Source organism: Capricornis sumatraensis, chromosome 5 (assembly GCF_032405125.1).
Source record: "Capricornis sumatraensis isolate serow.1 chromosome 5, serow.2, whole genome shotgun sequence".
Taxonomy (NCBI): domain Eukaryota; kingdom Metazoa; phylum Chordata; class Mammalia; order Artiodactyla; family Bovidae; genus Capricornis; species Capricornis sumatraensis.
This window is the reverse complement of record NC_091073.1, coordinates 51,096,296-51,123,530: the sequence shown is the minus strand read 5'-3', so window position 1 is coordinate 51,123,530 and position 27,235 is coordinate 51,096,296. Positions and strand designations below refer to the sequence as shown.

Genomic DNA, 27,235 nt, shown 5'->3' with positions numbered 1-27,235 from the left:
GCAATGTGGGAGAACTGGGTTCCATCCCTGGGTCAGGAAGATCCCCTGGAGAAGAGCATGGCAACCCACTCCAGTATTCTTGGCTGGAGAATCCCATGGACAGAGGAGCCTGGTAGGCTACAGTTGATGGGGTTGCAAAGAGTTGGACATGACTGAGTGACTAACACTTTCACTTGAAATAGGCACTAACTGGAACTGTTACTTTAAAGAACTATACCATTCAACTTACTGAAATCACATATTTTTTTTTCTCATATAGGGACATTTTGTTCAATTCTATAGTCCCTTATATCTGTCTACCATGAAGAGGCTCTAAAAATATTTAGCCTTAGTTCTACCTTTCCTACACAAATGAAATAGAATTAACTAAGATAACGAGCATTCAACAATCATTTGTAAGTAGTAAGTTTCAGGGTTCACAAAGAGACCTTCAAGCCTTATGATTCATGTCTTACTACTGTTTCCAAACTTCTTCATCCTCTCAAACAGACACTTTGTTCTCATATCTCTTACCTTCTCCAGGTCCAATCACCTGGTAACCTTTACTATCTATCTATATTTGCCCATTCTAGACAATTTACATCAGTTCAGTTGCTCAGTCGTGTCCAACTCTTCGCAACATAAGACAACGTACATAAATGGAATCATAAAATATATATCATTTTATGTCTGTTTTATTTTACTTAGCATAACATTTTCAAGTTTCATCCACTTTATACCATGTTTCAGAATTCTATTCTTTTTTATGGCTAATATTCCATTGTATAGATGGGCCACATTTTGATTTGTCCATTCATCTGTTGATGGACACTTGAGATGTTACACCTTTTGTCTAACATAGACCTTTTGTCTAACACAGACCTTTTGTCTATTGCGAGTAATGCTGCTATGGATACTGGTATACAAATATCTGTTTTGAGCCTTTGATTTCAGTTCTTTTTCTGGGTCATAAATTCTGTTTAACATTTTGAGAAAGTACCAAACTGTTTCCCATTTTTTTTAATGCCTTAATCTTTTTAAATTTTTCTTTTCCCTATCTCCTAAATGTTTGTTTTCTAGGTGTCGGTACTTTATACATTGGAGGTTTCATCCACTACTATAGTTTTCACCATTTCCTATGTGTTCACGACTTCCAAATCATCTTTAATCTAATTCTATTTCATTAGCTTCACCCAAATAGCTCTCCATATTACTAGACCTCTTAATTTAGATGTCTCATGACTATAAAGTAGATGTTTGTTGTAGAAAACCCTTTTTTACATCCCAGATTTTGGAATTTAAAATTAAACCAGGGACTTCCCTGGTGGTCCAGTGGCTAAGACTGGGCGCTTCCAATGCAGGGGGCACGGGTTCAATGCCTGCCTGGGGAACTAAGATCCCACATGCTGTGCAGTGCAGCCAAAAAAAGAGAATTAAATTAAATTTAGAGCTGGAGCCAACCAACTTTTTCTGTAAAGAACCAGAGAGTAAATATATTCAGGACCTCAAACAATATGGTTTCTATTGCAACTTCTCACCTCTATTGTACACGGAAAGCCAGAAAATATAATTAAACAAGTGGGCATGACTGAGTCTCAATAAAATCTTACTCACAAAAATCAGGCAGCAGGCTGGGTTTGGCTCAGTGATCCTAGTTTGCTGACTGCTTGTTTAGAGAAAGCAAATTTGGGGAAGGAACTGATTGTAATAGAGTACCATTTGGCTTTAGCAAGTGCTACTAGTGTAATGGTATAATTTTCTTTGAAAATGTAACATCAACTCAACAGGAATTTCTTATTAATTTATTAATAAATAATTATTGAGGGTTTATTATATATCAGCTACTGTTTTAGGTACTGGGAACACAATTCCATATCTAAAATCTAGCATTTACACTCAAATTGTTTTTCTCTTATAAAAATGGAAAAATGCCACTTTGTATTACCAACCCTATTCTTCCACTTGCTCTCTGGACCTTATCCCTTCTCACCTTTTCAAGATCTGTACACTTTACTCTTGCCAGCAACTATCCCTCGTGTCTTACATCTTCAGTCTACCTCTATATTAGATCACTGCTGTCTTTATTTATTATTCCATTTAAAACTCCTGCCCCCTTTCATTTGTCATTTCTCTGTTCCTCTTTTTAGAAAACTCCTTGAAAGAGTCGTTTGTGCTCAATATCAGGCTGCACAAGACCACGATAACTATCCATACTGTCAAACTAATTGGTAATTGTAGTTTATATAGACTTTTCAGCATGTGAAATAAATGTTCCCTTCCTAAAAAGATTTACCTTTGCTAGCTTTCTAGATACCACACTTAACTGGCCACTCTTTCTCATTTTTGCTTGATTTTCTTTTCTGCCCATAAATGTTTTCTCTTTTCCCCCGGCTCATCTTCTTCTTTAAACAACTCTCCATCCAGTTGCTTAATCCAAAACCATAAAGTATCATTCTTGATTATTCATTTGCCCTCACCCACCACATCTAATTCTTTGATCAATTCTGGCTCTTCCAATATACATTTACAATCAGTACACTTCTCTCCCTAGTCCAAGTCTTTGTCATCTCTTGCCTGGACATTGCAGTAACACTATGAATGTACTGAATGCTGCTGAACTGTACAGTTAAAACTAGTTAAAACAGTAAACTTTATGTTATGTATATTTTACTATAATTTGTTAAAAGAAAGAAAGAAAACCACAAAAGGCTAGTTTCACTAAAGCCAAAGGTACAGAGAATCAAAAGTAATAAATCCTCCTGAGACAACAAACAATATGAGGCCTGAAAACTATGCATTAGCTTCAACATGCCAGTAGCAGGGTAAAAGTAAAAGTCAATTTGTATGGAGCAGTTGGAAGAAGAGTGAAGGACGCAAGCATTCAAGCATCTGAATAGACTGACAATTGAGACAGTGCCCAAGGAACCAAAAGAATGACAAGTGGAGATAATACTGATACAGGGTCAAGATTTAATCTGAAACAGCCACTCTCAGAACCTACCTCTGACCCTGTGAAGTGATACTGGGTTTTAGAAAAGGTAAAATGCTGTTGCTAAGACTCATTTAGTGGAGCAGGTAGAGCAAAGATGTAGTGGGGATGCTTAGCAAATGGCTTCAAGGGAGGGGTAGAATATGGATTTCTTTCCCTCAGATTGGAAGTACTTTTGTTCTGGCCTAGAATTAGTGGTAATAGATCTGCTTCTGCTGAGTCTATACAGGTGTAATGTGGAGGGCAATTCTTGGATTCCCAGACAATGCTATCAGGAAGCAAGGGGTGGAGAAGCATTCGCTGAGTTCTGCTTGTTGTGACATTGAGTATAGTAGGACAGAACTATTCAGGGAAACAGTACCTGCTGCTCCTAAGTGATATTCAGGAACTGTTCTAGAAGGTATTTTAAATATCACATTGTTCAACCTCCAACTGATCTAAGTGCCACAAACTGATTATCATTAAGTCACTGTGTATCCATGAGACATGAAACATAAGCTCTCTGGATTTCAGATTCCACATTTACAAAATCAAGTCTTAATTTTAAGTCACGTGGAATTATAATAACAAACCAAATACTAAAGCCTAGATCTCTTAGGTTGGTCTAATACTATTTCTGTCAAACTGTATTATCCCCACCTCCTGTGAGATTTATCAGAGTGCTATTTTGTCTATGGATTAATGACCTAATGATGTAAACAGCTTTACCTCATTTCTGTATTACAAAATGGTACCATGTATTATTTTATTAGAGTTACATAAAGCCTGATTTCTGGTAACTCTAAATCTATACCACTTTAACTGTCATTACTTCATAAACTTTACAAACATGGAGAACAAATTTGGGCATTAAAATTTAAATTATTTATGTAACATTTCCATTCTTAAAAATGAAAAAGGTTATTTTCAAATGTGTTACAGTCCTAAGTTATTGTTGAAAACTCAGAAAGCAGAACAACTACCATTTTGTTTGCAGTAATCTACCTGATGTTGCCACATTTTCCTGGAACCACTTTACAAATTTAAAATTGTATTTGTTTATACCAAAATATCCTTATTCTTTAAAAAGCCATCATAAATTATCATTCATTATATATTTTAGTGTAGACATTTAAGCAGTCAGGTGAATTGAAGATCTAAACAGAGAGAAATGCCAATCATAAAATCAAGAGAGGAATTTAGAGAAAAAGAATAGGCTAGAATGATTGATTAAATAAGCTGATTCCTCCTGAAACTGAACTTTTATGATTTCCTTCTTCCTCATCAAAATTTTAATTTCTTCCCTATATGAACCTTCAAAATACAGTTGTATTTTAATGAGAAATTTATATGAGTATTTTAAGTGAAACCTCTAGTTTTTCTTTCAATGTTAAAACATTCAGTAACAGACACTTGGGTATCAGTAATTACACATGGATAGAACATGAATATAAAAGATATCCATGAGTTCTCACTATGTTCCTTCAGATTTGTGATAAAAACATTTCTATCATTCTTGTTACACCTAACACTTTTTAAAGATATATTAAAATTAAACACATTACAATGGCATACAAGAAAAATTTTTATTTTATTTTTTTTTTTTAAGAAAAATTTTTAAATGGAGAGATTTGGTGTGACAACTGTCCTCAGTTTACCACATGTGGCATTTTACTTCATTTAACTCAATTAACAAAACTTAGCTCTTTTGATCTATGTGGCAAATGGATCTGGAGCCAAGCTGCTCTGGAATTGACTCTATTTTTTATTAACTAACTATGTGGCCTTAGGGAAGTCTCTTAATTTCCTGGAGGTGCATTTCTTTTGTAAAATGGGAATAATAGCTGCTTACACACTATGTAACAGACAAGAAAAAAAATTAGAGAAAAAACTTTAAGTATAAAGCAAATGGTAAATTTCAACAGTTCTAAACAATGCTAAGAACAGTATTTCAAAACATTCTTTTTAGTATTAAAACAAATCACATTTAAACGAAAGCACTTCTAAATTAGGATAAGCAAATTAACACCTTTATGGTCAGCACAAAGTATTAGTTTCTTGACAAATAAAAAGTGTAAAGAAATCATGAATAGAAACATTAAATACTAGTGGAACACAAGTAAAAAGCTACTGAAAACACTTCATTATACATTAAACATTTTAGTATCTTTAATTATATAAATTCGGATTACAAGCAGCCAAATATTTCAACAAACTAATAGTGAATTCTGTCAGCAGATGGCTCTAGTGACACTGAGATAACCTAATATTAAATACTATAAACAAAACAAAAATGTACTGAATCTCAGAACTCTGGAGTCAAAAAGAGCCACATTAATACTTCAGGCCCTCTTTTTCAAATTAAGATATCAAAGTCTACAATAATTGTCTCAAGGGCTCACTGGTATATTAGTGGCAGAACGAAACTGAAAACCCAGATATCTCCCTTTAGTACTCAGTCAACAGAGAGGCATTTACTGTATTCCCAGTTATAGCACTAAAAGCCCTCTTCCAAAGTAATTCACTTCCAAAGTAATTCACAAAGTAATGTAACTTAGATACGTCACATTTACTAATTTGTCTACCGCATCCAAAAATACACATATTTATCCAAAATCTCATTATAAAGATTTCTAAATGAATATTTGGTAGTAAAAATAATGTTAAAAGGAATAGAATGTTAGTAATCATGTTCCCAGTCTCTGAGAGGAAAAGTAATTTGGTTTTTCTTTTTTAAAAAGACTAGGAAAGAATCAGTTTAACACTTCCTATTTAATACCTCTTCCCACTTCTCAGCTCTAGAAGGGTTTCTAACCTTTGCTTCTTTAACCAATTTAGTAATTCAGATAGACTGCCTGACATAAAAGACAGAAGAAGCAGTAGAAGAGGTCAATTTATATCAATCAGGATAAAAACATACAGTTCTAATAAATGCTGAACTCTGGCTCAACTTTCCTATTTATCTACTGGTAACTGAGTCTAGGTTTTCTTTCACATTCCTTATCTTCAAGCAGAGACCTGAAAATATCTTTATTATATGCAGTCATTGATTATAATAAATTTACTACCCCTAAAAGTAAAGCTACTACTTACGCAAACCATATATCAAAATAAATTACTAACGTTATATAAGTCATTTTTTGTAATAGTACTAGGAAAGAAGCTGTAATAGAAAATGCCTACAATTAACACATCAATAAGTTTTGCTTCTGCCATGTAACTGCTCTGTGACTCGTTTCCTCACCTAAAATTTGAAAATAATATCTGTCTCATAGTTACATCTTTACCTTTCTTATTCAAAAAGAAATAGATTGTTATGATCTCATAATTTTCATAACTAGCAGAGGTTTCACTGTTCTTTTCTCTTCTGAGATCCTACAGGTTGTAATTTAACCTAGAATTTCTCTATCCAATACAACGGCCTCTAGACATATATGCTATAGAACACTTGAAATACGGCTAGTTTGAACTGAGAGGTTCTGGAAGTGTAAAACCAACTCGTGGCAAGGTAATGGGGAACAGAAAAAAATCAAAATACAAGATCCCTAACTCTGCAGGAAAGGCAAGACAAACCCAAGATGTTTAAAAACTTAGTAACGAAAGGAAAAGAAATAGGTAACAAAGACTAATGAGTTTTACTGCAGAGACGAGATAATCCAAGAAGAAACGTTACTGAGTATGGGAATACAGGACTAGAGTTTAGCAAGTCTGTTATTATAGATCCTGAACCAGACCTTCAATTTCCTATCTATAAAATGTGACAGATAGCATGTATTCTATCTAGATGAATTCAAATTAGATGAACTGTAAGTGATTAAATAAATTCCCGTTTATAGTCTTAGAAATGAGTATAAATTTGGTTCAGTAAACTAATTCACTCAATAAACAATCAAGTATTTCCTAAACTTTATCGTAGTTTATTAGTGATATATTTTAGCCATATTTTAAAAAAATATAACTAATAGGGACTTCTCTGGTGTGTCCAGTGGCTAAGACTCCACACTCCCAACGCAGAGGTTCTGGGTTCAACACTGGTCAGGGAACTAGATCCCACATGCCGCAACTAAAAGATGCCACAGACATGGCTACTGAAGACCCTGTGTGCTGCAGCAAAAATCAAAGATCCCATGTGCCACTATTAAGAGCCAATGCAGCCAAACAAACACATATATATAAAACTAATATATAATTAATAACATCATATAGCTACACGAGTAAAACAAAATTCAATACTTAAAAAAAATATATTTTGGAATAATTGTGTAGCTACACAGGACGTTAACAAAGAAACATATGGGGAAGTCCCATATGCCCTTTCCCCAGGATCTTGCATCAATACAAGTATAGTATCTTCTGATTACATATTTGAAATAAAAAGGAAATGTTAATTATATAAAAATTTCTTATGAAAATAGCTCTAAAAGCTTTATATATATATATAGTTTTTAAGTTTGAAAATTTAGCCACAAAAATTGATAGTTGTCTCATAGTAGAAATTGGTACCAGCTATACTTTTTGTGTCCATTGAGTAAGGGATACCATACCCAAGGGACACATACTTGTATGTGGAATAGAAAAAAATAATTTCCTAAAACAGAAATGTTCTTAAAAAAAAAAAAGTTATTCTGTAATTACCTACAAGTTGATCATCTTCTAATAATAAAAATGTCCATATTTGTACCAGGAAAGATCTGGCTCAATAATATAAATCATAATTATTCTATAAATACTCTTATAAATGCATTTAATAAAGAACACAGGCAGAAAGCTCTCCCCTAAACTGCTGTCAATATATTATTCATTCTTTTTTAACTGTATAATTAATATGTGGCTTTTATTCTGTTTGTGAATTGCCTTACAGCATATATACTAAACATGTAAACTAGACAAAGGAGCATCTGACATTGTATGCTGGACTAATTCCTATTTCATACATAAATACTTCATAAATTACATTTTGTAGTAAGTGCTTATGAGGCTAATTTTAAAAAACTGTCAAGGTGAATTTTTTAGGAAGTAAAAAATCTTTGATTATTACCAATAAATGCCAATAACTATTATCAGATATAGATTTGCATCTATCAGACGCACTAAGAAAAACTGGTACTTTAGTCTGGGACCCACTCGCCTGTCAAGCCCTGCTTCCAGGTTCTTTTTTCTTTGTTAGGAGTGTCCCTATCTGGGCAGAAGGAATGTCAATCAACAGTCACAAGAGTACCCTTGTTTGGGAATCCATTATTTTACAACAAAAATAACTTAAACATAGTACAAAAAAAAAAAAAAGAGGCATTTAAAAACTATAATAATCATATAGTTAAATGGACTATGTAGTATATTATAGGAATATTAGAGCGCACCCCTGAGTCTTTCCTAATGGCAGAAGCAGGTGTGGTGAAAACATTTCTAGACCATTTGAAATGCCAGCAAACAGAGAGTATCAACTGTTTTTTGTCCTTTCTACACACCAGTTTTAGGAGCCCTAAAAGAAAGAAATTTCCTTTTTTTTTCAAAAAAGTTAAATTCAACTTTCTGGTCAATGAGTGTCCCATTTGGCACAATTCAACTATATACTCAATCAGAGAGCAAACATACATCTTTCTATTCTTTAAGTATTCCAACACTGTTACATGAACCTTTCGAAATTTTCTAAAAACAATCAATTTTCATAGCAATAATTCAGTGTTAACATAGTGGTCTTTCAAAATAAAAATAAAAGAAAATCTATCCAACACAACTGTCAAGACCAAATAGTCTTAAAGGCAAGGTAAGACCCTTTCGCTAAATCCCTCAGAAATGGCTCCCACAAAAGCAAAAGGTGCCAAAACATTCATCTAGAAGGAAATACTCCCTTTTTCTTATTTAAAACTGGCTGGAATTTTATTTTTCAATTCAACTTATAAAAAAAAAAAAGGGCCAATTGTGTTTAAATGGACATTACAGTTTAAAAAGATTCAAATTGAAAACCAAATTAATTTTCCAATATAAACAAGACAGATTCACAATTTTAAAAAACAATAACCTATTATCTTAATACTTGCTGTCAATAATCAGCAAATGGAAGAGACAAAAAAGAATCAGAAAAAGAGAATTTTGGCTCAAAAGCTCTTTACAAAAGTAATTTTAGTTACAGGAATTTTTGCCTTTAAACTTCTGACATTTTACTTTAGCCAAGTATCTAAAATGAGAAAAATACAAATGCAAATCAAGAACTGCTTGGTTGTGCTAAAATAATTATATGAAGTATTTTACTCTTCCCTATCCAAAGTACCTATGATTTAAATACTTACTCTGAGCCTGCAGCCATTTCCAAGTATGACGTTTCTGCTGTATCAACCCCCAATGGGATCACTATGCTCATGACGTTCGCCTCTGGTAAATTCGATTACTATGGAGTCCTATGCATTGGTATCCAAAACACTGGGGCATGCCAGCCACAGTGCTCATTGCAAACATCTAAGTGCATCCACAAACCCTGTTTAAAAGAAAAGGGAACCAGAAGTTAACAATCATCTTCATATTCTCAGAAGCAGTCAACCTATAATAAAGCAAAGTAAAATACATAAAGAAAGCATTCTTTATTACAATATCAGTATCAGTGCAATTTCCTCAGGCAGTCTCTATTTTGTTCATCTTTCTGGAATTAAGTAATGAGATTATGCTCAAAAGAAGTTTCTGAATCATACTCTTCCTCAGGGAATGAATTTAGGGTGCCATAAGTGGGATTACTAAGGCATATTGCTTAGTAAGGAACCAACAAATATTATTCATTTTGAAAAATGAAACAGAATTTCTTAAAGTACTTTCCAAAAATAAGTCTTCCTGGTTCAGTGAATGATCTAACAATAAACTAACAAACACTGAGTACTTACTGTGAACTAAGCACCACACTAAGCTTTTACATGGATAATCTATTTAATCCTCACAACTCAAGTAGGGATCTCCATTTTACCACCAAAGAATCCAAAAGTAACTATGGGTAAATAACATAACCAAAGTTGCTCAGTTTAAGGGATAAAACCAGAATTTGAAACAATTCTACTCTATTGTTTCTATATTTTAAAAAGCTATCTGTAATAAAATTGTTTTACAGTGGTTGTCACTTTCTGTTCTACATAAATACATGTATATTAAGGGAGTTTCTCTATTTCTCCAGTTTTCTTCCATGAGTTAATAATCCCTAATACAATTAGAAAACTAACATACTTGAATTATGTTTAAAGAAATTTACCATAGTAAAGAAAATATATTCAGCTTCAATATCAATTTTTCCAATTTAAATTCATTGTGCATGCGTGCTCAGTTGTGTCTGACCCTCTGCGACCCCATGAACTGTACCCCACCAGGTTCTTCTGTCCGTGAGATTTTTCCAGCAAGAATACTGGAGTGGGTTGCCATTTCCTCCTCCAGGGGATCTTCCCAACCTGGGGATCAAACCCGCGTCTTCTGCATTGGTAGATGGATTCTTTACCACTGAGCCACCTGGGAAGCCCAAAACACCTGCTATATGTTCTATGTGTGAAATATCTACTTAAAATATTTCAGCAATGATATAATACAACTTGGAACAAAGCAGATAATCATATAAACAAGAAAAACAGTCAAAACTGTCCCCCTCATGTTATACCTGAAATACTGAAGACAACTATTTCTTCAAATAGCAATTCTTTATTTACCCTTAATTTTTACAAGTAAGCTTGAGAATATCTACTCAGGTTAATTCCTGTTTCACAGATGATACAGATTGTGAGCTCATATTTTATGGGGAAAAAAATACCAAAATAGGGAAATAACGAGGTAATAGTGGTTTGAATTCTCCAAGAAAACTAGCCTTTACTTTTAAACTGTATATAACTGGGGAAGAGCAACTAGATTATAAGTTACAATAAAAATATACAATAATAGGCAATTGCACTTGAAAGTTAAAAACGTAAACACTGGAACCTATCTCTAACACTTTAACAGTAGACGTGAGAGCTAGACAAGTGATTTAACCACTCTAAGCTTCAGGGTCTCTGTTTATAAAATGGGGATACATCCTCATACAGTTTCTGTGAAAAAAATGAAAAAATGACTATAAAGCATTTCATACACTGCATTATGCATATTTAGCAATCATTAAGTGGTAGTCACATAAGAGTTGCTCCTATTTCATAATCAAAAAACAATGTGGATTAAATTAAAACTCTCTAGCTCTCATTTAAAGAGATTCTTCTAATAGTTTTTAAAAATAAAGTATGTAATTATAGCTCACTGTTTGCTATGATTTTACAGTTTTCAACAAATCAAAATTATCCTCTAAAAACAACTGCCCTATCTACTTTTCTGCACCTGGGACTGTTTTAGAGTTACTTCATAAAAAGCTATATTTATTAATATGCACGAAGCTACAAAATTATAAAATTTCTAAATGATAAAATGCAAGCAATATATAAATCAAATGTTGTATTATTCTGTATTTCTTTAAAATGCTGAAGACCTAGACCTAAGAACAATTACAATTTAAAAAATTACTCCTTGTTGGTAGCATCTAGTTGGTAGACACTTTCTTCAGCTCAGCTTATCTTTCGACTCATAGGAAACCTTATCTTTTAGGTGTATGTTGCTAAATATATAGTTGTATGCTTTTTTTCTCTCTTAAACCAGAGGCAGAAACTGGAAAACAGAAGTCAAATAATTATGTATTATTTTAGGTAACTGAGTAGTATTTCCAATCTAAAACCATCTATTTGAGCATGTATTTAATAACAGTACAGCCCATTTTTACATAAATATACAATCTTCAATATATAACACTATACTTGAGCTGTTTTTAAATAGCAGTGAAGAACATGCCAGAAAAACCTATTTCAGACAATAGCGTATATTTGTGTCATTACTGTCTCTCTCTCAAACCCTGCACAGTGCACAGAATGAAACAGGCACTCTACAAAGAACAGGTAAATGAATTAGAGCACCCAGGATGAAAATGCAGCTCTGGCCTCATTAATCAAATGAGTTGTCAACCTATGCAAGTAAGTGCTGTAAAAACAACCACATGACACTTTTTCCAGAAATGCACCTTTCTTCTAAAATCACAGAAGCTCATCCCCAGAATAAACACAGCATTACATCTGTAAAAGAACCACAGATGTTTGAGTTTGATTCAGCAGAGAAGATGATATCAGAATTTACTTACAAGAGGTCAGAAAGCAAGAGGTCATATCTTTTGAGATCATAAAAATGGCAAATATTTCACTTCATTATCAAAAACTACATAGCCAGAAAACTCACGCTGCTTAAAAATCCAGCTGGTACTTAAATCATAAACTCATTAGGGTCAAATCACTGTGTCTTCAAAAATAAGAAAAGAAAAGACAATATAATATACAGATGTAGAAGAGATGTGAACTTATAACATGGGAACAACTAGAGAAAAACAATTCAACAATCGAAAAACTACCACAAAGGTTTCATATCTTATATGTGAATCAAAAACCTGGTTTACCCAACTGGCAAGTTAAATATATACGAAATATATTGAGAATAAATGGCGGCCATTAAAGAAATAATATAAAAGGAAATACCATGAGATGTCTGGTAAATCTGAGGTCCAAGAAAGAATAAAGGTCTTCACAAAACCTGCTATCCAGAATAGACCTAGAAACCAAGTGAACATAGGAGTATTGAGCTATTTATTAATGGCATAAAAGTATATATAGTACTTCTAACATGGAACCTAAAACCAAAGGGATTCATAAAGACAGCAGCTAATTCTTAAAATGACAAATGTATTCTTCACTCTTTAATACAGATGAATGCAAACAGAAGCAAAGGAAACAATGCTAACTATCAAATCAAACTGGAAAGAAATTGAGAAAACAATATTACACAGAATTTCCTGGTAGTCCAGTGGTTAGGACTCTGTGCCATCACTGCTGAGGGCATGCACTCAATCCCTGGTCAGGGAACTACGATCCCAAAAGCTGTGTATCACGGACAAAACAACAAAAACAAATGAGAACAAAAAAATGAAACAACCCCACAGATTCAGCACAGCAAAGGCACTGATACCAAAACAAAAACAAGCAAAACCATAAAGTAGGGAAAATGAGATAAAAGGCAAGAAGCAAAAGGAATTACATTAGAAATGTCTATCAGAAAAACAGGAAAACTGAGGCTGCAACCATATTTCAAGGGTTCAGAAAACAAACAAACAAACAAACAAAAAAACCACTGAAAAGATGAATATGATACCAAACAGGCAAAAAGGTTGAAAATAAGGAAAATTGTTTAGGGCCCAGCTCAATTTAACACAATCTCTTTGAGGAAAGCATCACTTATTATTATCTTTCAGTCCTTAATAAACACCTTACATACATAGAACTCAATAAACATGTAAAATTAGATCCACGTTGACACTTTGGACATGTAACACTAAGAGAATAAGCGGGTGAATTTTGGGCTCAATTACTAATAGAAAGGAAACAAACTTGCAAGAAATTATGAGGCCACATAACTGAGATTTCCTTATAAATCAGAAATTAAACTGTCTTCATTATTCATATAAGATTTTAATTTTATTTATATCTATTGACTAAGGTATAATAAAAAAAGAATACTAGTTGATCAAAATCTATTGCGAAGTTACTACCTATGAAACTCTGGGCACCTCATTTCACTATTGTGGGCTTCAACTATAAATGGAGGTAGGTTAGGCTGATGATCTTAGTTTAAATTTCAGTCTTAAGTACATTAACAGATAATTCCTGATAATCAAAATCTGATACATATCGGATTCTAAAAACCTACAAAAAAAATTATATATTTCTCCAACTGGGTTAATGTATCAGTACAGTGCTCCACAAGCACTCAAATGTCCTGAAAACAGGTTATAATAATGATATAATGATACAAATGATGATAAATACTGAGTGTTTTCAATGCTTAATCCTCACAATGAGCCTATGGCATAGGTACATTTATTATCCCCATTTTACAGATAAGGCAGAGAGGTTAAACTTATCCAAAGTTCCACAGATAATAAATTAGAAGAATCAAGTTTTGAACCCTAATGGTGTGACTCTAGAACCTACACACTAGTTTCTCAGAAATTAAAATTTCCCAGATGACTGGTAAAATAAATAATCTAGAATTTACAGCTAGAAGGAGAGAAACTGACAACTGCCTCTCTCAAAAAGAAGAGAAATTAAATAACTACATAAGTGTTTCACTGCAGAACATCTGGACTATACATTTATTCTGGCTCATTAAGTAACAGTTAACAAAACCTACTTAGCTCCCTCCTCCCCACAAACCTCATCTACTTCATAAACTTACACCTATCCCACAACAATGCATTAAAACACTATGAAATATCAGTAAAGATGCACAGGCTCAAAGCCTAAAATTTGTGCTTAAAAGAGTATTTCACTGACAGTACAAAGCATATACAAGAAGGGTGAAAATATTCAAATTCCCTATTATTTTCGGGAACAAACACATGCCTTGCTAGTGGGTTGAAAAGGCAACCCAAAAGTTAAGGAAACCAGGACCCAAATCTGAGATTACTCCTGGTGCCTCAGTGGAAAAGAATCTGCCTGCACCCTATTCCAATACCCTTGCATGGGAAGAATGAAGAGAGGAGCCAGGTGGGCTACAGTCCATGGGGTCACAAAGAGTCAGACATGACTTAATGACTAAACAGCAACAATGTATACATAAGTATACTCATTTCCTTATACAAAACTATATAAAGCAAAGACCACCTATCTAACCAGTTGAATTTTAACTTGAGTCTCCTTTGATAACAATTTTGTTCCTAGAGATAAAAAATTTCATCAATTCAACTTGCACTGTGATAGTTTTGGCGCAAATAAACTCTTCATTTAGAAAAATCTTTCTTCTGGTAGTCAGGATTAATGCAGATGGACCTACTTGAAAAATGGAAACTTATATATAAAATTCAGTGGGGAGGGAGGTGGGAGGGGGGTTCATGCTTGGGAATGCATGTACACCCGTGGTGGATTCATGTCAATGTATGGCAAAACCAATACAGTATTGTAAAGTAAAATATAGTAAAAATAAAAAAATTTTTTAAAAAATTCAGTGTTCAAAAAGCAGTTTCTGTTTCTATTTGAGAGTTCCACAGAGTTTCACTATATATTTTAGTACTAAATTCAGTATCAAGTTAGCAATGCTTTAGTTTTCATATTCTGCCACTTATTAATAATGATTATTCTCTTGAAGCATTAGCTTCTCATCTGAAAATAGAAATAATCACAGAACAAATTTCTGAATTGTTTCAAAGGATTCTGTGTGACATTCAGTTAAGTATAAGGTATGATTACCAGATAATATTTCTAGGAATTAAATATTTAGGAAAAGTCTTTAAAAGATGAGTATTGGACCGTATGGCATATGCAGAAGCTAAAATATGATACAAATGATCTTATTTACAAAACAGAAACAGACTCACAAACATAAACAAATTTAGGGGAGATGGGAAAGGAATAAATTCGGAGTTTGGGATTAGCAGATACAACTTACTGTACATAAAATAGATAAACAACAGGGTCCTACTGTATAGCACAGGGGACTATATTCAGTATCTTATAATAAACCATAATGATAATTTTTTAAAAAAGTATTGTAGGACAATTCTCAGCTATTATACTTGTAAAAGTCAATTAAAGAATTTTTTTAAAGAATTTTTTATTAAGAATTTCTGATCTAGAGTCCATTTTTGTCAGTAAAGGAGAAAGGATGCTTCTGGTAACGAACTGCAAATTTAGAGAATGTGACAGAAGTAGCTGCACTTAAAAAGCCAACAGCCAAACCTCTTTATTACAAACTCTAAACGTACTATTTCAATTATTTTCTTAAAATAAAAACCTGTACAGAGTAATGGTTAAAATAACTAAGTCATATGGCCCTTGAAATCCCTTTGTACAAAATTTTTGTCAAAACAAGACTGGCTTTAATAAGATTAAGTTCTTTAAAGAATGAGCCAATACCAGCCCTCATGATACTTCCCAACAAGCACCAGACCACCCCTATAGTTAAGAAAGAGGCACTTTTTCAAATCAGCTAATATTTGGCAGTATTCCAGGACAAGCTTACCTTGCAATCCAGTTTACCTTATCTTTAGCTCACTAGAGATGCGAAGAGCTCAAAAACAAAACAAAACAAAACACAGCAACATGAATACAAAGAGTGAGCCCTAATGTAAATTTTAATTGTTAATGATGTGCCAGGAGAAGGAAATGGCACCCCATTCCAGTACTCTTGCCTGGAAAATCCCATGGAGGGAGAAGCCTGGTAGGCTACAGTCCATGGGGTCGCAAAGAGTCGGACACGACTGAGCGACTTACCTTACCTTACCTTAGCGTTGGTTCACAGAATGTAACAAATATACTATAATGATGAGAAATGTTGATAGTGAATATGATATAATGAACTATATGTCTGGGGTACGACTCTTTCTAACAGGGTCTGGAGAAGCTATTCTAAACACCAATTCTTCAACCTGTCAAACTACTGCTATACTCCTATTAGCACCCTAAAACAACCCTGAATTAAAATAATTTCAATACTATCCAGTTTTTTAATGCATGCTATTACTTTAAAAGTGTTCATCATTCCTTAAAAGTGTTGGATATCGCTAAACTCTAATGTAAAATCTAGCCTTTATGCAATTCAGTGATTAGCATCTGGTTAGAGTCTCTGGGTATAAATGTACAACTTCTGTTTCCTACACACACACAAACTATTCCCAGAATGAGTTTAGTCTTTGTTCATACTCCAGTATGTAAATAACAAAAGTATTTCATTCTAAACTGTTACCTAATTCCAATTTCTACTTGCCATGTGGCCCACGACTATATATCTTAGAACGTACTGCTTGATATACAAACACAAAAGAAAAATAAATCTTCAAATTTAAGAATCACATCTTCCCAATTCCTTAATATCTTACTTTTATGTACAAAAGTAATGAGTACTATACTCATTACCACATGCTTCAATGGGTTCTAAACCTTCCTTCAGTTAGGGAAAAAAAGCATTGTTATTTACAACAGTAATTTTAAAACTGTGCTCCCAATAGTCCTAACAGAGCTGAGGATTGAGATAATAAAAGAAAACAGGGAAGCAAACAAAAGAAAATGAGAGACAATATGTTCTGTAGATTAAAAGGAAAAGTCTGAAGCTGTATGTTTTATGTGGTAGCTACGAAATGGGAAAATAATATTAACACTACTTAGCAATATAAACGAATGAACTACAGACACATGCAACAACTTGGATGAATCTCAAAGAAACTGTGCTGATTAAAAAGTCAACCCCCAAAATGTCACACATACTGTATAATTTCATTTATCTAACATTCTTGAATGACAAATTATAGAAATGGAGAACAGACTAGTGTGGCATTAATACTAAGAGAGTAACACCAGGGATCCTTGCAGTGATAAAACTTCTGTATCTTAACTGTGGTGGTGGAGATAGGAATCTACCTGTGATAAAAATGAAAAGAACTATACACACACACACACAAGGACAAGTAAAATGGGATATCTGAACATAATGTGTGAATCAATGTTAATATGGTGCTCATACTGAAACCAGGGAAAAGACACACCGAATTTGTTATTTCTTACAACTGCATGTCAATCTACAATCACCTCAAAATTTAAAAATTTTAAAGTGACATTAAAATTGTGACCTTCAATTTTTGAGTACTGATAGAAACTTTCCTGCAAATACATAAAATCTTACACAAAAATCTAATCATCTATTTTTATTCTAGGATAAAAGACAGTTTTAATCTCCTATGCTTTTCCCAATGATTGCCAGCATCAACTTCAAGTGTTGTGTCAAGGAGGCTACAGCCACATAAAAATGGGAAGTGGCCACAGTGATTAATGATACTTGCTAATGGGCACAGCAAACATTTTTACTTCATTATCTGCTAAGTCTGTGGTTAAATAGAGTGGCAGGGAAATGTCCCTGCCTGCACATCCTCCCACCTACCAGTTAAGTTTCATTAAAAACCTAAGAATTCCTGGAGAATATTTTGAAAATCATTAGCTAAAAGGAAATACTAACTTCAACATGTGACATGAAAAACTTATTTCATTGGTGAATTCTCTTATTCAAAGGCAAAAAACAAAAGCACTCATAAAAAAGTAGTATTAAGGTATAACAACTAAAAATCAAAATAATACAAATCCTGCATTTATCTTTAGTCTCTCAAGCTATACAGACTATCAAGCAGGTTCATTCTCGCTTTTTTAGCCTACAAAAAGTATGTCATCAGGAAAGGGTATATTTTTGACTGAAACAAAGTTGGCAATAATTTTATTTTCTCATTCTTTATCCTACTCTCAAGCAAAACAATGGTTCTCTCTTCATGATGAACTAAGTATTCCTTCTATCACTATTTTCAGTCATTTATTTTAGAGTGAACTGAATCCTCTCATTTCCCTATATAAAAACAACGTGCATCAAATCTAATTAACAGGATTTGAACAAACCTTTCTGATCCTACTGTCCACATTTTACTCTATTAGACTAGGCTAGCAGAATAATTTTCTAAGTAGTTGCTCTTCTTATTCTGACTTGACCTTTAAACCAGTGATTCTCAAACACAGATCCACAAAGTGCCCCCTTTTCATACACATGGAATTAGGAGTTGAAAATAACAGATTTGTAGGCCTCACCCCAGAGATTCTGATTAAGTAAGTCTGGATGTAATCTTGAAAAAAAAAAAAAAAAATATATATATATATATATAAAGGATCTGCTTCAGTGCTCTATTTTAGAACACTTGCTTAAACACTAAATATACTTCAAAGCCCACTCTAGTTTCCTAATTTTGCCCTCTTTAAAAAAGCATTTTAAAAAAAGCATAATAGCTCACAGTAATAACTGGTTCCTAATCTTGGCATTATCAGGTTATCTTGTTCCATTCTAATATTCCAATATATAAATCCACTGATTATGCCAGTCTTTTTGTGATTGTTGCCATGTCCTTGCTCATTCTCCTTCATTCCCCTGTATTTATATCCATCCCACCCAATAATAAAAATATTATTAAACCTTCCAGGATCCTTTAAGTACCAATGCTTCCTTGAAGTCTCAACTTCCCAACTTTGACATCTCTGCCACAACCTAGCTTTAAGTTTGTCAGCAGATCAACCTCCTGATCACTGTTTTCCTTATCTGTAAACAATAATGTGCCTAGGTTAACTCAAAAAACTGTTACAGCTATAAGGCCCCTTACACACTAATCTCTTCCCTTCTTAACTTCCCAAAGAATATATTACTTACATTTTTTAACCACTGGTTTATATTCTGACACACTTTTAAGTGTTAGATATACAGATTATCTACTTCACTCTATAGCAAGAACTGAGATATTTATATCTGAGAGAGGGATCTAGCTCTCAAAGCTTAGAACAAAGTGGCTAGGACATCACCTAAGCTATTCTTTCTTTAAAAAAGAAAATTTATTTTTAAGTTTCTGGCTGTGCTGGGTCTTTGTTGCTGCGCGGGCTCTTCTCTAGTCATGCATGTGGGCTTCTCACTGCAATGGGTTCTCTTGTTGGGGAGCATGGGCTCTAGGGCACTCAGGCTTCAGTAGCTGCAGCACATGGGCTCGGCAGCTGCAGCTCCCGGGCTCTAGAGTACAGGCTTAGCAGTTGTGGCACTCAGCCTTAGTTGCTCCAAGGCATGTGGGAGCTTCCCGGACCAGGGATCAAACCTGTCTCCTGCCTTGGCAGGCAGATTCTTATCCACTGAGCCACCAGGGAAGTACCACCTAAGTTATTCTTATTTAAACCACATTTTCTTTAACACATGTAATCCTTTCCTCCCCTTTAAGATGAACATATCTTAACAAACAAAAAATCTGCCATTGAAGAATGTTAGTGATTGATTTCCTTCTGGAAACATTTTTTTTTTTTTTTTGGTTTTTTAATTGCTTCTTTTTTCTTTATTACTCGAAACTGTGGTTGTCCTTTAAGGTTCAATCTTCCCCATTATTAGTCTCCAATCTTGGATTTAACCATTCATTTCTGATTCCCTATTCCTAGCCATCCACAGGTTGTATATTAATTCAAATACCTGCCATCACTGCAAAAACCAAACTTTCTAACAGAATCTTTTCACTTTATCTTCTTCCATTTCATTCTTTTTATTAGTACTTTATTCTCCCAGTTCTATTTTTAATCCTTTTCTCTAGTCAATTTAGTCATCCAGTCTTTTGTGTCTCCCCAGTATTTCAGATTCACTCTTTCTCAATTTTCATGCCCACCTCCACCAATCATCGTCATCATCTGAATAGTTTCCAACAATCAACAACCCTTACAGCTTATCACCATCGAGTTGAGTACTTTGTCTCCAAACAATATAAGAAATCTCCAGTGTTAAGCGTTCCCCCTCTCCACATCATGGCAACTATTCTGTTATTTCAAAACATAATAAATATAAATGCATTCATTCACTTAACATACTTATTGAGCATATATATTTTCTCAATACTATTCAATGTGCTGGGGAATGAGTAGTGTATAAAATTCAGTTGCCTTTGACACACCTGAAATGAGTTATGACAATCTAATATAATCAAGGGTATCTTAAGAGTAGTTTTCTCAAGTAACTGCCTTGGATTAATAATTTGTATATTCTCATTACCTTGTCAAGAATTAGTCTTTTTTTAAGGATTATTGGAAAGCTATGATGATTTTCAAATGACTTAAAATTGTTGATCACTCTAGCCCTGTGACCCTCAGTCTCTCTAGGTCTCTCATGAAAAATGGGTGAAAGATCTACACTGCAGAGTAGATGCACAGAGAAAAGAAGATACATAAATACCCTGTAGATACTCATTTATGGACATTAGTGTTGTGCCTCTTAGAATTAAAGCCATGAAGTTTATATTTTCCAATTCAACGATAATTTAATTACTTCCAGTCAAAATTCTATTGAGTATCAAGGCCACTAAAATTGTGAACACACACATGAAAGAACAAATGATGGGACTTCCTAGGGGTCCAATGGCTAAGAATCTGACTACCAATACAAGGGACAGGTGTTTAATCCCTGGTCTGGGAAGATTCCACATGCTACGGAGCAACTGAATCCATGTGCTACAACTACTGATGCCCGCATGCCCTGGCACCCATGCTCTGCAATGAGAAGCCACTGCTATGAGAAGCCCACTCATTGCAACAGAGTAGCCCCCACTTGCTGGAACTAGAGAAAGCCTGCATGCAACAATGAAGACCCAGTGCAGCCAAAAATAAATTTAAAAAAAAATTTTAAAGATCAAATTGATAAAAATAAATAAATGGTGAAAGAAAATAAACACATAGTGAAAGAGTTTAAAATATTTACTATCAAAATCTTAAGTATAAAGTAAGAGTACTTTTGGGACTTACCTGGTAGTCCAGTGGCTAAGAATCTGCCTTCCAATGCAAGGGACTTGGGTTTGATCCCTCATCGGGGAAATAAGATCCCACATGTCACGGGCAACTAAGCCCACATGCAGCAAATATTGAGACCAAGCTCCATAACCAGAGAGCACCTGCATGCCACAATGAAAGACCCCATGCCACAACTAAGACCAGATGCCGGCCAAATAAGCACATTTTTTAAAACAAGAGTACCTTAACTTCTAAGTATTTAACAACCTACAAAGTCAGCAAGAGAATGAATTTTAAAAAGGGAAAATACTTTCCATATTTAAACTGTTTACTTTTATGGAATTTTTCCCAGTCTTTTGATTCCAGAGCTTACAGTATTCAAAGATCAACTTCCTCTTCATACTTTAATACAAAAACAAGATCTAGAAATGGAAGACTAGCATATTACTAGACAGTTGAAGCTCAAGAGAAAAAATCAATGCATTTCACCCTCAAAAATGAATCATGACACTAACAGATCTGAATCTCTATCAGAAAAGCTTTTAGAGGCATATACTCACTGAGAAATTTTACAGTAAAGAGAAAAAAAAATCAAGAACAAAGTTGGTAGAGTGCTACAGTGACTAGTATTATTTGCTAAAATACAGGCTACGTCCAATTTTACTTTCAAATTTCACTGTAAAGATCTTTATGGAAAAGATTACATATAAACAAAAAATAATCCACATGTACTGAGCTGATCAGCCACTCTTATAAAAGTCATCTGAACATGGAGGAAGAAATTACTATGTAAAGTCGAGGACTGAACTAGAAATATTTTTCCCCAAATCCATAATGAACCACTTACTTTAGTATATAAGGAGCTTCTTTTAAGTGATAGTTTAGGCTATATATATCAGCAGAATGTCTTTTAAAATCTCCATCACTCTAGATTAAATATCACACAGGCTGAAATCTGAAAACCATACAAACTGATCCCACGGACATTAGCCAACACAATCATCAGTTACTTTCAACAGGAAATATGTACAAGATGAGCAAGCTAAACTTAGTAGCTACCATGATGCTTCCATACAGAGGGCATTCAACTCTTTGCCGTTAAATGAATTTAGTTTATAATATTATCAGAGATAGAAAGGTCCTTAAAAAAAAAGTACAATTTAAATCTCACAAGATAACAAGGGCTCTTGGATCTTAACATGTTAGTGTATCTGTTACATTCCAGAATCTGTCATTTCATTTAGGAAGGGTCCTATAAACCCCACTGGACAAACCAGGGTCTAATTCTGAAAGAACATTTTTAGATCTCCAAGATACTAAGTAAAAAAAGAAAGTTACAGAACACTGTAGATCCATCCTCTTTTTGGATTAAATATAGAGAAATATAGATTTATATATAAAAAAGTGTGCTGTGCTTAATTAGTTGCTCAAGTCATGTCTGACTCTGTGACCCCATGAACTGCAGTCCACCAGGCTCCTCTGTCCATAGTGATTCTCCGGGCAAGAATTCTGGAGTGGGTTGCCATGCCCTCCTTTAAGGGGACTTCCCAACCCAAGACTGGAACCCAGGTCTCTCACACAACAGGCAGACTCTTTACCAAGCGAGCCATCAGGGAAGCCCAAGAGTACTGGAGTGTGTAGCCTATCCCTTCTCCAGGGGATCTTCCCTACCCAGGAATCGAACTGGGTCTCCTACATTGCAGGCAGATTCTTTACCAGCTGAGCTACCAGGGAAACCTAGGGACTAGAAATTCATGAGTTCAAAGTCCATCATTTAACACAGAGAGTAATGAAAGATTATATACAAATATATAATATAAACCTGTATTTTAAATTTAGGCTATCATTCATCATTATTTTTGTGTCAAGCCAAAGTATCTTTTGAATATGGCTCTTAAATTTGAATCCTGGGTTCTCATTCTTGCATAAACCGTATCTATACTGTGTTATCCATGGTTTTTGGTTTTAGATTATTCCAAGGTAAGAAATCACCTAGACACTTATGGAGCAATGTGAATGCAGCCTTCCTTCTAGATTTGTATTATTTTTTCCCATAATCTTTTGTCTTACCAATACCTAACTTGACAATTTTCTTCAGCAATTAATTTGCCTTTATCAAGTTTTCCAAAGCATTTAACTAAGGTTTCGTCTAAACAATTCTCTCTTCACATTCACTTATCTGATTCATGTAATATCTAACTAATATAAGCACAATACAATAAGCACTCCATGTAAACAATACACGTGGGCCCTGGGCCACAGTAAGACTATTTAAAGAAAAGATCTCACACATTAATTCTAACTCTAGATTCTTAACTTTAGTCAACATGGTGATATTTTACATGTATACAATGGGGATTTGGGCCTAAAAGAAAATCTTCTAATTCATCATGGGACTTGTTTTTGCACCTTTTCACTCTATACTTTCTTAAAAACAATAGGATAAGATTTGGTAATGCTACAAATAGATATTCTCTTAATGCAGTTGTATACAATTGACTCAAGTAAGTTTTAAATCAACAAAGTACCCCTAAAATGCTTCAAATCCACTGTATCATTTTATTAATTCTCACTATTCTGAAATATGATCACCTTAATTTTCTCAGAAGGGAATTTTAACTTTTATAGAATTAAATCCCCACTCTGCAAATGTTTACAACACTTTCCTTCTCCTAATCTCTCTGAAAATTTCCAAAGAAATTAATAGTTTTCATTCAATATGTTATCCAGGACCTGAATCAGTGTAACATTCAAATTATCATCCAAATTCATTACCAAGATTTTGCTATCACTGAAAGGAAATATGCCAAGTTGATAAAAGTGTCATCAAAATGTAATCAAAGTATAAATGTGTGTTTTTTGTTTCTTGTCCCTCTCTTGCCCTTCTGAACTTTTTGAGGAGTTCGTATTTCTTTCACTGCAAGGTTCCAAAGATCGTACACTGTTTTGTCCTAAGAGCTGTAGATGTTTGATGCTCTGCTGTATTACTATCTTACCACTGCCTTTAAAAAAAGTACTGGCTTGTATATATGTAAAAGAAGAACCTGTCTCAATGTTTTCAGAAAAAAAATACTTTACTTGTAAAAAATTACACGAAGAAAGAATTTTTAAATGGAGGGGAAAAAAAAGCACAATTAAAATAAGTATTTTCAGCCTTGCCCTAGAAATCAAATTGCTAGCATTAGGAGCAAATCATAAACTGTTACTCAAGGTTCATATAACAATAACTCTAAAAATTAAATGAGGACATGGAACTACACCATTTTTTAAAAAAAACTACCAATCTAGTTACTTAATTTTTATGTTCTGAATTTAAAATTAGACCAGATTCGAGAAACTATTTTAAATCCCATTTGTATGGAAAACTGTGCAGGAATACTATCAATACTATCAAAATTATCTGTACTTTTCTTCCTTAAAATTAATTTACTGTTGTGATTATGAAAGCCAATCATATGCATTACAGAAAAACCAAAAAGTAAAACTCCCATAATGCCAATTACCTGGAAACAAACCACAAATTAAAAACCTTGGTAAATGTGCAGTCACCAGAGTAAAAACTTACTCAGGCAAGAATCATCAATAGATGCTAAATCTAGGAGAGGGAAGTCTGATGAGGAACAGAATATTTACACAACCTCAAAATATCTCTTTACAAATTACTTAATAATGGCAAAAGGAGAAACAATATACTATAAAATTGAGAAACTACTTAATACCTTAGCAAGCAATCAAAATGAACATACTGGTAATGGGTAAACAAACATCAAGTACCTCCAGATAATATAAACAAACACAACACAACACTTATTACTTACCCAGAATTCCAGCCAAAAATGCAAAATCTGAATTTAATTATGAAGAATCCTTAGATAAACCCAAATTGAGGGGAACTGGATAAATAACTAGCCTGCCGACGTCATCACAAAAGAAAGACTGAGGAACTCTCTTCCAGACTATTGGAGTCTAAAGAGGCCTAAGAACTAAATGTACTCTATGATCCTGGATTGGCTATTGTATCAGAAAAAAAAAAAAAAGAAAGAAAAATACTAATAAAGGGCATAATTGGAACCACTGATGAAAATGGAATATAGCCAATAAGTTAGATAAAAGTACTACATCTCTGCTAATTTTCCTGAATTTAACACTCTGGTTACCTAAGAAGGGATGCTTGTTCTTAGGACATGCTCTAACAGGGCACAATGTATCCAATATACCCCCAAATGTTTCAGAAACTTTTTTAAACATGTACAGAGAGAACAATATAGTATATAGTGAAAAAATGTTAAAAATCAGGGGATCTGGATGAAGGATATAAGGGCAAGTTTCATACCATTCATGTAACTTGCCAGTAAATTTGACATTATTACAAATTAAAACAAAAATGAAAACCCTGGTTTTTCTGGGGAAATTGGTCAACATACACATACATAATTTATTTACATGCAATATAGCATTTTTAAATTAAGAAACAAAATCATCAGTTTGATAATACTTAGTTTTAGAAATCTTCCCAGATACATCTGGGTATCTGGGGGAAAGGCAATTATTTTCAGATGAATTAGAGGTGTTTTTCTCTTGCCCTCCATCCAAGGAAACTATTCCCCACCCTACACGCTACACACAAACCATAAAAACTCAAACCACTACCATCTCCTTTATCAGTCACAGCTAATTAAAGGGATCAAGATGGAGAATACTGGCTCTCTGACACGTTGCCAATTCTTGTGAGGCCCAACTGCACTTTCTTCAAATAAGTTCTGTGAGATTTCCCTACAGCCTTATAACAAATCTAGCTAGCTGAAGCTGATTTCTGTTCCTTGCATCCAAACAAATCCTAAAACAGTAGGCTTTTGAGAAGCAGAAATAAATGGAACAAGGAAACAGTCTCAAATTAATCTTCTGTCTGTGCTTCAAAAATAGTGTTTAGGTGGAAGTTTAAAGCTAAGAGGTAATAAGGCCCTGTCAAATTCAACCAATTATGCAGCTTCATTTAAGGAGAAATGCCAACAATTCCAAAAGAAACAATCTTACTTTCAAACTTACTTTCTCAAGAAGAGTTACTATGTATCAGACTAACCTCACACCTGCCCCCAACCCCATCAATTTATGGCTACGGAGGCAAAGTCCTAACCATTCAAATATCTCACGTCAAGAGAATCTTTTGCCACAAGATTAAAGATGAAATGAGCTTTCAAATTCTAGAAAGTTGCCTCTCTTTAAGTGACATGCAAAATACGAGGAATACAAAAGATCTCTGTAAAATCAAAAATAGAAACTATCACCTCATTAATCTGCCGGGGGAGGGGGGTGGGGGGGGGAGAGAGGGGAATATTAGAAGGGTGTATCTTTCTCAAGTAAGTCTCCTGACAGACCAAACAGTAAGAAAAATGTAAAACATATTATTAAACTTATTTAACTCTAAAGTTTAAATTATTTTAATTAATTTATCATAGTAAATTCTATTAAAGCCTTTAAATAAAAATTATGTTTTAAATACCTTTTGAGAATAAAAGTCAACATAAATCTTTAAGTGCTTTTTTTTCTTTAATTTCTGGTCTCAGACAAAATGTTAGATAACTATGTAAACTTGAAATTATAAATATCACAATCCAAAACTACCTCAATCCCACTGTTATATTATACACTTAGCTTCTGCCACAGGCTCAGACCTTAAATGCTGCACCCATGTTGGTTATAACACAGGTATGATTACTCAATATTATCTTTCTCAATAATAAGCTTCAGAACCAAAAATGTTTATTTGTTTGGATTAGCTCTAAATTGAGCAATCTAAGAGTTGCTAGAAAATTATAATCTTCTCCAGTTGTATAAATAGAATAAAGAAAGCTGTACTTATTTTGCTTCTCATGTTAAACCCAGA

The 27,235-nt window shown here is 33.8% G+C and overlaps 1 protein-coding gene across 3 annotated transcripts in view; it reads right to left on the bottom strand.

The window, feature by feature from the left end:
* The window catches only part of KMT2E (lysine methyltransferase 2E (inactive)), a 93,310-nt gene that overhangs the window by 61,188 nt on the left and 4,887 nt on the right, over positions 1-27,235 (bottom strand). For 2 of the 3 annotated variants that reach the window (XM_068972522.1, XM_068972524.1), the window contains exon 2: positions 9,235-9,419. In XM_068972522.1, coding sequence (XP_068828623.1) covers positions 9,235-9,305 — 71 coding nt within the window. In that variant the 5' untranslated portion in view covers positions 9,306-9,419. Of the gene's footprint in view, positions 1-9,234; positions 9,420-12,510; positions 12,557-27,235 lie in introns of those variants that run through there. The other variant, XM_068972523.1, reaches the window with a different exon arrangement.